This window comes from Ranitomeya imitator, chromosome 3, assembly GCF_032444005.1.
Source record: "Ranitomeya imitator isolate aRanImi1 chromosome 3, aRanImi1.pri, whole genome shotgun sequence".
Lineage (NCBI taxonomy): Eukaryota > Metazoa > Chordata > Amphibia > Anura > Dendrobatidae > Ranitomeya > Ranitomeya imitator.
Genome location: NC_091284.1, coordinates 751,338,924 through 751,352,922, shown reverse-complemented (window position 1 = coordinate 751,352,922; position 13,999 = coordinate 751,338,924). Strand labels below are relative to the sequence as shown.

Below are 13,999 nucleotides of genomic sequence, written 5' to 3'. Positions count from 1 at the left end.
AATATTCATTCCCTTAATTAGCGGGTCCACTTTATAGAGCCCAGCAGCTGCAGGAAGCTGTGGCTAACAGTGTGTCTGCTATTAAAGATCAATGAATGTTCACTGCTCTTCATGCCCATGAGAGTGGACAGCTCTGAATATTCATTCCCTTGCATAATGGGCACACTTTAGAACCCAGCAGCTGTAGGTGGCTGCGGCCAACAGCTTGTCCACTATTAAAAGACAAATGAATATTCACTTCTCTCCACTCCCATTGGTGTGGAGAGCAGTGAATATTAATTTCTCTTTAGCACCAGGTACAGGTGTTAGCCACAGTAGCTGGCTCCTGCCTCCTGTGATCCGGTGCTCCGCTCCTCACTCGAGTATAAGCCAAGGGGAGAGTTCTCAGCATAAAAAAAATGTAATGAAAAACTTGGCTTATACACTAGTATATACTGTAATAATGTAAAAATCATACAATGTGATTTTCTGGATTTTTTTTTTAAAGATTCTGTCTCTCACAGTTGAAGTGTACTTTCAATAAAAATTACTGTACTGATGGCCAGCTACCCAGGTAATATCTGAGGAAAACCATGAAATGCCTTCAGCTTTTGCCTCATCAGCAATGCAACATCAATTATTTTTTTTCCTCGGGCGAGTAGTTTCGAATGACAGCGTGCATTTTGCCACATAATGTAGTCAAAAATGGGAAACAAATTTCAAGCACTGCGAAATTGTAAAATTATTCCTGCATTTCCACCATTGATTTTTGGGACTCTGATTTTGAAAACTTTTTTTTTTATAGCTTTTCATTCAAGTAATTTTTATTGAAAATTTTCTCAACCATATCAACAAGACATAACACAAGACATAACACGAGAGGGGAGGAAGTGGTGGGGGTCGAGGGGCTAGAGAGAAGGGGAGGCACATGAGGACACCGGGAAGGGACAAGAACAAGGTAAGAAGACAAATATGATCTACGTACGCAGCGTAGATAGTTTATACTACTATAGCAACTTTTATAGATGAATATTTGTATAACAATCAGTAGTTGGTACAAAACAGTAGCAAATAATGTAGGTATAGCAACCTAGAAAACTGAATACCTCTAGTTGGTTTTATTAATTAGGAAAATCAATAACTCAAGTATTTTATGTAGTAGAAGAAATAAACAATGTAAGCTTAACATTTGGGACTCTGATTTAACTGCGCTGTAGGGGGGAAAAAATGACCCGGGAACATGATTCTCTGCAATATCAAACCTGTCCAACGTTCTTGATATTTTAGAGGTGTAAAAGAAATGTGGAAGGTTTTTTTTGCAAATACATTTTTAGAATGTGTTATCAATGAAGCAATTTGAGCTCGTTTTTTTGTGCCATGAGCTGACGCTTTCATTTATACAATTTTGGTTTAAACATTTGATTGCTTTTTTTTTCTCTATTTTTTTTGTAGAAGTGTGGAGACTGAAAAATGGTAATTCTAGTATTCAGTTTTTCTTTTTCTCTTTTTGACATGTAAAGTAAGGCATAAATTTTATATTTTGGTAGACTGGAATTTTTGGGCCACCATGATACCAATACACACAATACTAAAAATACACTAAAAATAAAAACAAACAAGTACAATATACAGTACAGAGCAAAAGTTTGGACACCTCATTTAAAGATTTTTCTGTATTTTCATGACAATGAAAATTGTAAATTCACACTGAAGGCATCAGAACTATGAATTAACACATGTGGAATTATATACTTAAAAAAGTGTGAAACAGCTGAAAACGTCTTATATTCTATGTTCTTCAAAGTAGCCACCTTTTGCTTTGAGGACTGCTTTGCACACTCTTGATGAGCTTCAAGAGGTTGTCACCGGGAATGGTTTTCACTTCACAGGTGTGCCCTGTCAGGTTTAATAAGTGGAATATCTTGCCTTATAAATGGGGTTGGGACCATCAGTTGTGTTGTGCAGAAGTCTGGTGGATACACAGCTGATAGTCCTACTGAATAGACTGTTAGAATTTGTATTATGGCAAGAAAAAAGCAGCCAAGTAAAGAAAAATGAGTGGCCATCATTATTTTAAGAAATGAAGGTCAGTCAGTCCGAAAAATTGGGAAAACTTTGACAGTGTCTCCAAGTACAGTGGCAAAAACCATCAAGCGCTACAAAGAAACTGGCTCACATGAGGACCGCCCCAGGAAAGGAAGACCAAGAGTCACCTCTGCTTCTGAGGATAAAAGTTTATCCGAGTCAACAACCTCAAAAATCGCAGGTTAACAGTAGCTCAGATTAGAGACCAGGTCAATGCCACAGAGAGTTCTAGCTGCAGACACATCTCTACAACAACTGGTAAGAGGAGACTTTGTGCAGCAGGCCTTCATGGTAAAATAGCTGCTAGGAAACCACTGCTAAGGACAGGCAGCAAGCAGGAGAGACTTGTTTGGGCTAAAGACCACAAGGAATGGACATTAGACCAGTGGATATCTGTGCTTTGGTCTGATGAGTCCAAATTTGAGATCTTTGGTTCCAACCACCGTGTCTTTGTGCGACGCAGCAAAGGTGAATGGATGGACTGTACATGCCTGGTTCCCACCGTGAAGCATGGACGGGGAGGTGTGATGGTGTGGGGGTGCTTTGCTGGTGACACTGTTGGGGATTTATTAAAAATTGAAGGCATACTGAACCAGCATGGCTACCACAGCATCTTGCAGCGGCATGCTATTCCATCCGGTTTGCGTTTAGTTGGACCATCATTTATTTTTTAACAGGACAATGACCCCAACACACCCAATGACCAAACACACCTCCAGGCTGTGTAAGGGCTATTTGACCAAGAAGGAGAGTGATGGGGTGCTACACCAGATGACCTGACCTCCACAGTCACCGGACCTGAACCCAATCGAGATGGTTTGGGGTGAGCTGGACCGCAGAGTGAAGGCAAAAGGGCCGACAAGTGCTAAGCATCTCTGGAATCTCCTTCAAGATTGTTGGAAGACCATTCCCGGTGACTACCTCTTGAAGCTCATCAAGAGAATGCCAAGAGTGTGCAAAGCCATCATCAAAGCAAAAGGTGGCTACTTTGAAGAACCTAGAATATAAGACATATTTTCAGTTTCACACTTTTTTGTTTAGTATATAATTCCACATGTGTTAATTCATAGTTTTGATGCCTTCAGTGTGAATGTACAATTTTCATAGTCATGAAAATACAGAAAAAACTTTAAATGAGAAGGTGTGTCCAAAATTTTGCTCTGTACTAATTTATATATATTTTTTTCCCCAACTTTTTTTTTTGTTTATAGGTTTCCTTTTTTTTTGTTCTTTTAGGGTACCGTCACACAGTGGCATTTTGATCGCTACGACGGCACGATTTGTGACGTTCCAGCGATATACTTACGATCTCGTTGTGTCTGACACGCTCCTGCGATCAGGGACCCCGCTGAGAATCGTACGTCGTAGCAGATCGTTTGAAACTTTCTTTCGTCGTCTAGTGTCCCGCTGTGGCGGCATGATCGCATGGTGTAACAAAGGTGTGCACGATATTGTATACGATATACGCATAGTAACCAACGGCTTCTACATCGCACATACGTCATGAAATTATCGCTCCAGCGTCGTACATTGCAAAGTGTGACAGCAGTCTACGACGCTGGAGCGATATTGTTACGATGCTGGAGCGTCACGGATCGTGCCGTCGTAGCGATCAAAATGCCACTGTGTGACAGTAACCTTAGGGTAGGTTTATCAGTAACCACAGTATTATCATATCTAGTGAAATCTCCGTTATCTTTGGAAGTTCAGCCCGGGGCTGAGCTTCACAGGTGGAGTCAGATGGCACTATGATAGCCTTCTAGCAATTAGTCCATCAGTTCTTTATGGTAGTGCCGTTGGAGCTCATGCAGGTCAGTCAATAATGTCAGATGCTGGCATATAAATGGTTATACTGCAGTGATTGGAGCCAACTGTGGTCACAGTAGTTTCAGGCAGAGACCGGGTACGTAATACCTGCATCTACCTGGCATGTTCACGAGTTCAGTTCATGAGCCAGCTCCATCCTTTCCAACAAAAAGTATAAAGTAGCAACGTATAATAAAAATATAGGTCATAGTGCACCAAGATGGAGTATAAGATGTCCTCCACGCTATCAGATCGGCCAAGTGTGCATGTTTATTTTGTGGAGCAAATTAACCTGTTGTCAAAAGACTCCTTTACACCTTTGATATTTACTCCTCCTGATTCTTTCATACATACGCACACCCGGTTTGGCATTTCACTGAGAATACATTTTCTAGAGAGGGAAAGAAGACACAGCCAGACGCATCTGGTAGAAGATAAGTCTCCAGAAAAACAAAACAAAACTGAGCACTGAAAGGAAACATGCCCGATTCTTCTATTCCCTGTATCGTATGTATAAGGCAGTTGGGTTGGCCAGTCTTGCTCCATTATGTATAAACACCACAACCCCTTCTTGATAACTGAAGTGCCTACCATAAAAAAATTCTAAAGTAACCTCCCGAACCACTGCCACTTCTCCAAGTCACATGACATTGTTATATCATGTGACCGCTGCAGCCAATCAGTGGCCATTGGTCTTAACAAGGAGTTGGCCAATAATGGACAACTCCTTTAGGCTATGTGCCCACGTTACAGATTTTTCCACGCTGTTTTTGGAAAATCCACAGGTAAAACGCACTGTCTTACTTGCGGGTTTACTGCGGTTTTCCTGCGTTTTGTGCGGATTCCTATTGAAGAACAGGTGTAAAACGCTGCGGAATCCGCACAAAGAATTGAGATGCTGCAGAAAATACAACGCAGCTTTTCCGCGCAGTATTTTCCGCACCATGGGCACTGCAGATGTGGTTTTCCATGGGTTTACATGGTACTGTAAACCTGATGGAAAACTGCTGCGAATCCGCAGCGGCCAACCAACTGCAAATCCGCACCGTGTGCACATAGCCTTAAAAGGGAGTGCTTACAATTACAGATGTATACATCAACCTTAAATGTAGGTGCAGAGACCCCAATTCCAGAGATGGGTAACTTACTGGACTGCTTGTTTGAGTGCAGATTAATTTTTTTTTTTTTTAAATCATCAAGAGATCGTCACTAAAGGACTAGCAAACCTGCTGCCATGTAGTCCTCCATATTCATTAGCTGTGTATAAGCCCACATCCACCACCAATTGGCAGCTTTCTGCCTATGCACAGTACACAGCAAGCTGCCAATCGGTGATGGGGGCGGGGTTATACAGAGCGCAACATTCAGAGAACTTGTAGATAAAACTGAGATTTTATCAACACTAAAAAGTAAGGGTTACACTGAAATCGCTGGATTCAGGGTCTCTGTCCCTACATCATGCTGCTCTCAGATGGTTTAACAAGAATCAGGGGGTATATATTTCCAACATTTTTTAAAGGAATCCCGAATTTTAGTTTTACTTTTTAAAGGAAAGAAAAAAAAAAACGAAAAAGCGTCCTCATTAAACAAAAAATGCAAAAAGAAATACATGGCCGTAATTACCTGAAGCAGATTTAATGGTCTCAGGTTGGGACTGTTTTTTATACCATAAGGACCACCTGTTGGAGAAAAGTGTCTGTTTAGAAATGCGGCAGAAAGGCTGAGAAAAGGCAAAGCTTTCTAGTGGCATTCTAAACAACGCGATCGCCTGGAACGTCGCGTGTCAGTCAATACTGCGCCATTACTTCTATGCCGGCTTTGGCAAGAAGGACATTGGCTTGTTGGTGTCTTCTGTGTAGAATAGGCTTTATATTATATTCTGGTAATTTTCTATTATGCCAACCAGGTGAGTACTGAATGTCAAAAGTAACATGTTCTAATACAAAAAAAAATATTTTTTTTTTTTGCTCCTGCTTTTAGGCCAGTCTCACACGTCCAGATAATTTCGGTACCGGAATTATCCGTGTCCGTGTGCTTACGTTGAACATCAGTGTGGCACACGTGGGGCAGCCGTGTGCCGACTGAGGACCACACGGACCGTGCAGGAGACAGCGCTAGAGTTAAGCGCTGTCCCCTGCGTGCGGTGCTGAAGCCGGTATTCATCCCTTCTTCCCAGCAGCGTTCGCTGGAAAGAAGAAATGAATAATCTTTTTTTTATTATTTATTATTGTTTTTAAAATAAAGTTGCCGGTAATCTGCCCCCTCCCACCCCCCCCCGCTGGCATTAAAATACTTACCCAGCTCCCTCGGCGCTTACATCCTCTCAGCGTCGCTGCTTGTCCTGTATGAGCCGTCACGTGGTGCCGCTTATTACAGTAATGAATATGTGGCTCCACCCCTATGGGAGGTGGAGCCGCATATTCATCACTAATGTGCCGCACCACGTCACCGCTCATACAGGACAAGCAGCTGAAAGGATGTAAGCACCGAGGGAGCTGGGTAAGTATTTTAATGCCAGTTGGGGGGGCACAGGGGGTGGGAGGGGGCAGATTACCGGCAACTTTATTTTAAAAACAAAAATAAAAAAATATTCATTCCTTCTTTCCAGCGAACGCTGCTTGAGAGAAGAAATAAATGGGGCTTCAGCACCACACGCGGGGGGGGACAGCGCTTACTGTAGCGCTGTCTCCTGCACGGCACACGGACTGCACACGGACAGCATCCGTGTGCGGTACTTGTTTTACACGGACCCATTGACTTTAATGGGTTCGTGTGATCCGTGCGCTCCCACGAACACTGACATGTCTTCGTGTTTTCCAAACGGACACACGGTCTGTGAAAACACGCTGACATGTGCAGAGACACATTGATTTTTATGTGTCTACGTGAGTCAGGGTCTCCGGTACGTGAGGAAACTGTCACCTCACGTATCGGAGCCACTGACGTGTGAAACCGGCCTTAGTCTGATAAACATTCTTTATGTAGATGCGTGAAATTTCAAATTTTACTAGAAATCAATATTAACACATTAATATTATTTTCTTTGGAGGGATGGGTGGGGGAGAAAAATCTGAAAAAGCCGATACCACCATCGTGTTATATTTTGTTCCCTACATGCGCCACTGAAATTATTTTATTGTTACAGTGACTATAAAGAAATCAAAATCAAAATTTGTTTTAATTTGCATTTTATTTTTTCCCTTTAAAGGAAGAAGACACAATTTTTGATTATTGTGTATGATTTAACTAATGTCCTTATATTCCAACATCTAGAAAACAAAAACTAGATATGAGATTTGCACTAAATAAAGGAAATAACCCACGATGTGATGGCGGAATTTGACTATGCAAAAATCTCCATAACAACTCATGTTGTGTGGCACCTAAAACAAAAACCAAGGTGAAAATTCAACAAAAAACTAAAAACAAAAAAGGTCAATTTTGCTGTCGAAGAATGCTTATGTTAAAGTGATAATTTCTTTAAATAAAAAAAAATAAATAAAAAAAAAAAAAAAATCACCAAAAACTAAGTGATACTGACCTGCCTGAGAGGCAGACTGCATGGTAGCTGGCAATGTGCCCGGCATTGTACCTGGCACCAGGCCTCCTGATGGTAACATGCCACTCAGATTTATCCCTGCAGGGGTAATGGCACCAGTACTACACCCCAGCATGGTATTTGAGCCATTCATCAATGCCTGTGGGCCACTGTGGAACAGGAAAGAAAGTGAATTAATATCTATAGAATTCCAAAATGTTCTATTTTTTGTTTGTTTTAAAGCTCTACTTTATTACGTGTAGTCTGTGCTAGACATGTGGCTACTGGTGTCGTGTGGCTACTGGTGACGGAGCTCTTGCTTGTCTCACCACTGGAGTCAGATTGATTTGTGTGTTATTTTTTCAGAACAGAAAAAACCTAAGTACTAAGCACACACCCTTGAGACAAACATATTTCATACACACACGTTTTTAAAATGGGACCTGATTTTTTGGGGTCAAAAGTGGACAGTTTTTCCCTTTATTTTATTCTGCCTAGTATTTAGGTTTATTTTTTTTTTTTTTTTTGTAAATCCACCTTACATTTCCAGAGATACGGACTTTAATTAGTGCAAATTTGTATGGTTTTTACTGGAGGGTGTGGTGCACAGGATCAGACCCATATGCAACGTTCAAGGGAATGTGTCAGCAGGTTTTTGCAACCTCATCTGAGAACAGCATGAAGTAGGTAAAGAGAAGCTGGATCCAACGATATATCACTTAGATTACTGGGTGCAGCCGTTCTGACACATTCTGAGCTTTTAGATTTGGAATGAAGCAGAGCTGAGGAAGCTAGCCCCGCCCACACAGGCTCTCAGTGTATAATGTCCATAGACAGTGCGCTGCTTATCACAGGAGGGGGCGTGTCGGACTAGTCTGGTATTATCATTTCTTAGTGATAAATCCTTCACAGTTAGTAAACAACAGCACTCACTGTGACAAGTGACACATCCCTGAATTCTATGTTTCAGTCTCTATCTCCTGCTGTCTTCAGATTACATAGCAAAAACCTGCTGACAATTCCCTTTAAAATGGCAATTTGGAAATAAACCGTAGTAATACATGATTGTAGAATAGAACACCTGCATAATAGGGCATCTAACACTTTGATTTTCAACAAAGTACCAGGAGCTGCCATACGAGAGAGCCATATGGTACAAATAAATCCCCTATGGTGTAAAGTAAAAAATGTACTATAGACTCTTAGTTCCCCTCACTGAATCCTGTGAACTTAAATTGTACCCGACTAAAAACTGGAAAACTAGAAAGGTAAGATAACTTGTCAGAAGCTTTTCAGTGGGGCAAGCAGAGGTAAAGATGTAGAAGTTACTCACTGTTCAACAGTTAAAACACCACCTATATTTTCCAGATTCATCGCATAGAAATCTGTACTTTCCATATACAAATTGGACTGACAGACTAAAGGCTCGTTCATACGTCTGAGCACGTTGGTCCGAGAACGGACTGGTCGCGACTCTCCCAACCAGAGCGTGATAGTTTCAAGTATTTCGATAAGGCTGTCGCACTCAGGTTGGGCCAGTCTGTGCATTGAAGTCCGACTTGCACGGATGTTTGAATGAGCGCACTTGCAGCCCACAACCCTTATTCAGATCTCCCTGCCCACCAAAGCCCGATGCTGCTTCACCGACAGCAGAGACAGAAGCTGTTGACTAGGACATTATCTATAGACCCCGCAACCTCAGCTGCCAGTCAGCCAAGAGTGGTCCAGTCCCATGCACTTGCAGTATAATTTACATATGGATAAAAGTATGGATTTCTCTGCAATGGATCAGGACAACATGGGTATCATTTTAATTGTTCAACAGTAAGCTATACATCATTAAGTCTGGTTGTCCCCCTAAAATACTGTCAACCGATTTAAATTACACTCAATTTGCACTATTTATATCCAAAAATGTAGTGGTCTACCAACCTTCAATTGGTCGACACCTTGTTATTCTTTTCAGTTCTATATGCTGCTTTAACTACTAAAATTCCAAAAACACATACTTACCAACTGGCATATGACTAAAGGGATTTATATATGCTACTTTATATTTCCAGAATCCGTCCTTTCCTCATCCATCACTCTACCAAAATACTTGTGCATGCCCTAATCATCTCCCGCCTCGACTACTGCAACGTCCTCCTTTGTGGCCTACCTTCTAACACTCTCGCACCCCTCCAGTCCATCCTTAACTCTGCTGCCCGGCTAATTAATCTCTCTCCTCGCTACACTCCTGCTTCTCCTATGTGCAAATCCCTTCACTGGCTCCCAATTTCCCAGCGTATCCAGTTTAATCTACGAACACTGACCTACAAAGCCATCCATAACCTTTCTCCTCCGTTTATTTCCAAACTACCGTAATCTCTCAATATCTTCCCTCACGTAATCTCCGATCCTTCTTTCCTCCACGCTTATTCGCTCCTCACCCAATTATCCCCAAGACTTCTCCCGAATATGCCCCGTCCTCTGGAATTCTGTGCCCCAACACATCTGGTTATCCACCTCATTTGGATCCTTCAAACGGAACCTGAAAACTCATCTCTTCAAAGAAGCTTACAGCCTGTAAAGACCACACGGCCACCTCAACACCATCGGAGCTACTGCAACCCCCAACCTATTGTCTCCATCCTGTAGAGTAAAGCCCGCAAGGGCAAGGTCCTCTCGCCTCTGTACCAGTCTGTCATTGTTAGTTTGCTTACTGTAAGTGATATCTGTAATTTGTATGTAACCCCTTCTCATGTACAGGATCATGGACTCAATGGTGCTATATAAATAATACTTTAGATTATATTGTGGTCTGAACTCTCAACCTTTGTCTATTTTTATGGCACTTGCTGATATATAAGCATGACAGGTTCTCCTCCTGCACTTCTTTGTATAACCTCCTCACAGACTGCATAGCTCAGCTGTTCTCAATATGGCCGCTAGTAGAAGAACATGCGGCCAGACCTCTCCATCTGACTTCTCCAATTAAAAGACATCGCACATGGTAAAACCGCTTACCAATTGGAGGAGGCTGATTGACAGGACTGGTCACGTCCTCCACTGTCGGCCATATTGAAAATGAGATCTGACCAGTCTGTGATGAAGGCTGTACTAGCACGGACAGGAGAACTTGCAATATATTAATAAGTGCCACAAAATAATGTCCACATATGGACATTTTATACATTATGATAAAGTGGACAACCCCTTTAAATAATATAAACACACACACACCAAAGCAGATAAGTAAGGAAATCAATGTATCTAAATATAAAGTGTAAAAAGGAAGACGAAGGGCAGACTGAGGAGAACCATGACGAGATAGGCCAGGCACACACTACCATGGTGGAGGAACCAGAAAGCGGACATACAAGTGCAGAAGATGGAAATGAAATGCAAGGATAAAAGGAAACGCTAACAGAAGGAAGGCTTGTTTTATTAGGAGGACACAGTAAGTCTTAAAAGTCTGAGAAAATAAGACCAGAAGAGAGACGATGGCAATTTTATTGATGGAAATATTATTTCTACAGAACACACAACAGCCCTAGAGGATTATGTAATGTGTAGTGAACCGATCCATGAGAGTTCTCTATATAACACTCTATAACACCCATCTGGTGTTGAAGGAGTTAGAAAAGATTAAAAAAAAGCAAACAAAAAAAATAAAAAAAATAAGAGCATTGAGCTTGAATGTTGAACATATGGTGGGAAATGCCGGCTTATTCTGGCTTTAGGAGCCCTGTGGGCGGTTGCAACTAAGGCTTGACAGCCTTCCTTTTAAGAGGAAAAGATCGCCCATTAGGACCGCCCACTGGACTCCTAGGCCCAGAATGAGCAGTGTTTTCAATGTGTAAAAGACAAGCTATACAGAATCTTTTCCCACAACACTAATCGCCCTGCTGAGCTTATCCTGCTCCATAGCTACACGCCACCTTCCACTAGACTTGTTAGTTTGTTGGTGGTTGCCTTCTATATAAAAAAAAAATATCCAATATTGAAAATGCATTTATTTTTTAATCCATATTTGCAAAGAGTATTTTTATGATACAGTGCTTCAGATATCTTTGATAGACCTAGACTTGAAAAGTAGCTAAATGTTTTATATTTTGTAAAGTTATGACTTTTGGTAATTACTCATTTAGCTTCTCTCTGCCATACTAAAAGTGCCATTTTAGCTGCCTAGTTCATGCTCCCTTAGAAGCAGCTTTGAACTGCTGCTCTAGCAAAAAGCAATACTCAAACACTTTATAACGTATGGATTCTTGATAGAGCAGCAGTTCAAAGCAGCTTCTAAAGTAACATGAAGTGGTCAGCTAAAACAGCACTTTCAGGATGGTGTTTGAGAGAGAAGAAATAAAAGGCAATGGATTACATTGTAAAGAATCATTACTTTGCAAAGGGAGCTTTAAAAAAAGTTAGTCAACTTTAAAATAAAAAAAAAACCCTTTAGGTGGCAAAGGCAGGTGACCTCAACTGTATTTTAGACATTTATGGCATACTCATGGGATAGGTCTTAAATATCTGTTCAGAGGCTGTGGAACAGGAGTAGAGGAAGATAAGAGGATAAAACAATAAATACGGACAAACAAAAAACTACAGGAGTCAAGAAGTACAGAGAACTTACCATCCGACCACATTGATGATATTAAGTCCTGCGGGGTTTGTCATTACTTGGGTGGAGGCTGTTCCAGTTGTTATAGATGTTACCATGGTGGACAGTGGAATGGTCATGACAGGTAACCCCTGACCCAGAGACATTTGCTGTTGAGCAAACGGTGCTATCAAAGTAGGCTGGGAATTAAAACTTGGATCTTGGGGTGTGGGGGTTACAGAAGGAGTGAGAGAAGTGGAGCTCAAAACATCGGGTGGGTGCGGTGTCGATGAAGGGGTGTTGGTTGGTGTAGGAGTAGATGGTTTGGGAGTTCCAGATCCTGCTCATTGAGAAAAATAAAAGAGCACTAGTACAAAAACAGGATTTTTGGTTGCTTACCGTAAAATCTGTTTCTCGGAGCCTTCATTGGGGGACACAGGAACCATGGGTGTATGCTGCTGCCACTAGGAGGCTGACACTATGCAAATAAAAAAGTTAGCTCCTCCTCTGCAGTGTACACCCCACCGACAGGAAGCAGGATATTCAGTTAGTGAGAAAGCAGTAGGAGAAGCAACATGTAAAAGAGAAATAATAATAATATAATAATAATAATAAACTTTATATAGCGCCAACAAAATCCACGGCGCTTCACAGATTAACGGATTCAAACACCCAAAGAGTGTTCAAAGAACTCAAACGTAACCAGTAAACAGAGCTGTTCAACTTGGGAGGGTGCTGTGTCCCCCAATGAAGGCTCCGAGAAACAGATTTTACGGTAAGCAACCAAAAATCCTGTTTTCTCTATCGCCTTTCATTGGGGGACACAGGAACCATGGGACGTCCCAAAGCAGTCCCTGGGGTGGGAAAAACAGACTTCCATCAGGTCCGAGGATTCATCACTGCCGCCTGCAGGATCCTTCTGCCCAGGCTGGAGTCCACCGTAGTTCGGCGAAACGTGTGGATGGAAGACCAGGTTGCCGCTTTGCAAAGCCGTCAGCGAAAGCCCTGTGACTTACCGCACCGGAAGCGCCGACTGCCCGGGTAGAGTGAGCCTTCATCTCAGGAGGGGGCCCTCTGTGCTTGACCCGGTAAGCTTCCAAAATTGCCGTTCTGATAGAGCGAGCAATAGTCGCCTTGGAAGCCGGCAGGCCTCTACGCACGCCATCAGGGATGGCGAAAAGAGAATCCATCTTTCGAAAAGCGGCCGTGCTAGCCAGGGAGATCCTCACTGCCCTGACGAGGTCCAGCCTGTTAAACGATCGCTCCAGAGGATGAGTCGGAGCTGGACAAAGGGAAGGTATAACGATGTCCTCATTGAGGTGGAAAGATGAAAACCATCTCGAGAAATGGAAGGAAGGCGGAGGCCTGGGACCACCTTGTCCTGGTGGAAAATCAAGAAAGGAGGTCGGCAGGAAAAGGCCGTCAACTCAAAAACGCGGCGGATCGAAGAGATGGACCTGAGAAAAGCCACCTTCCGAAATAGAACTGACAGGGAAAACTCCCTGAGAGGCTCAAAGGGGGGAACCCCTAAGAACAACAACCTTTAAATCCCATGAATCCACAGAGGCCCTGTATGGAGGGACAGCGTGGACTACTCCTTGAAGGAAGGTCTTAACCTGTGGCTGAGAAGATAAAGTCTTCTTAAAGGGAAGAAGAGCGCAGGAACCTGGCCCTTTAGGGAACTGAGAGCGAAGCCCGAATCCAGTCCTGCCTGAAGGAAAACCAAATGGAAGGCAGGGAAAAAGGACATAGGTGACAAGTAGTTGGACTCGCATCAACGAAAGTAAGCCTTCCAGGTACGATAGTAGATCCTGGAAGAAGACGAAGGCTTCCTAGCCTGGATTATAGTGTGACTCATCCAGCCCGAAAGGCCGGACGCTGTTAAAACTGTGGAGTCCACAGCCACGCCGTTAAACTGAGCGACCGATAATTTGGGTGGCAGATTGGACCCTGAGACAGCAGATCGGGTCTGTTTGGAAGGCACCAGGGGTGTCCGCGAGAAGATTGAC

The 13,999-nt window shown here is 42.6% G+C and overlaps 1 protein-coding gene across 9 annotated transcripts in view; it reads right to left on the bottom strand.

The window, feature by feature from the left end:
- The window catches only part of SUPT20H (SPT20 homolog, SAGA complex component), a 97,488-nt gene that overhangs the window by 14,335 nt on the left and 69,154 nt on the right, over positions 1-13,999 (bottom strand). For all 9 annotated transcript variants that reach the window (XM_069758943.1, XM_069758948.1, XM_069758950.1 and 6 more), the window contains exons 19-21: positions 12,024-12,330; positions 7,412-7,578; positions 5,494-5,549 (exon numbers count right to left, since the gene is read on the bottom strand). In XM_069758943.1, coding sequence (XP_069615044.1) covers positions 5,494-5,549; positions 7,412-7,578; positions 12,024-12,330 — 530 coding nt within the window. The remainder of the gene's footprint in view (positions 1-5,493; positions 5,550-7,411; positions 7,579-12,023; positions 12,331-13,999) is intronic.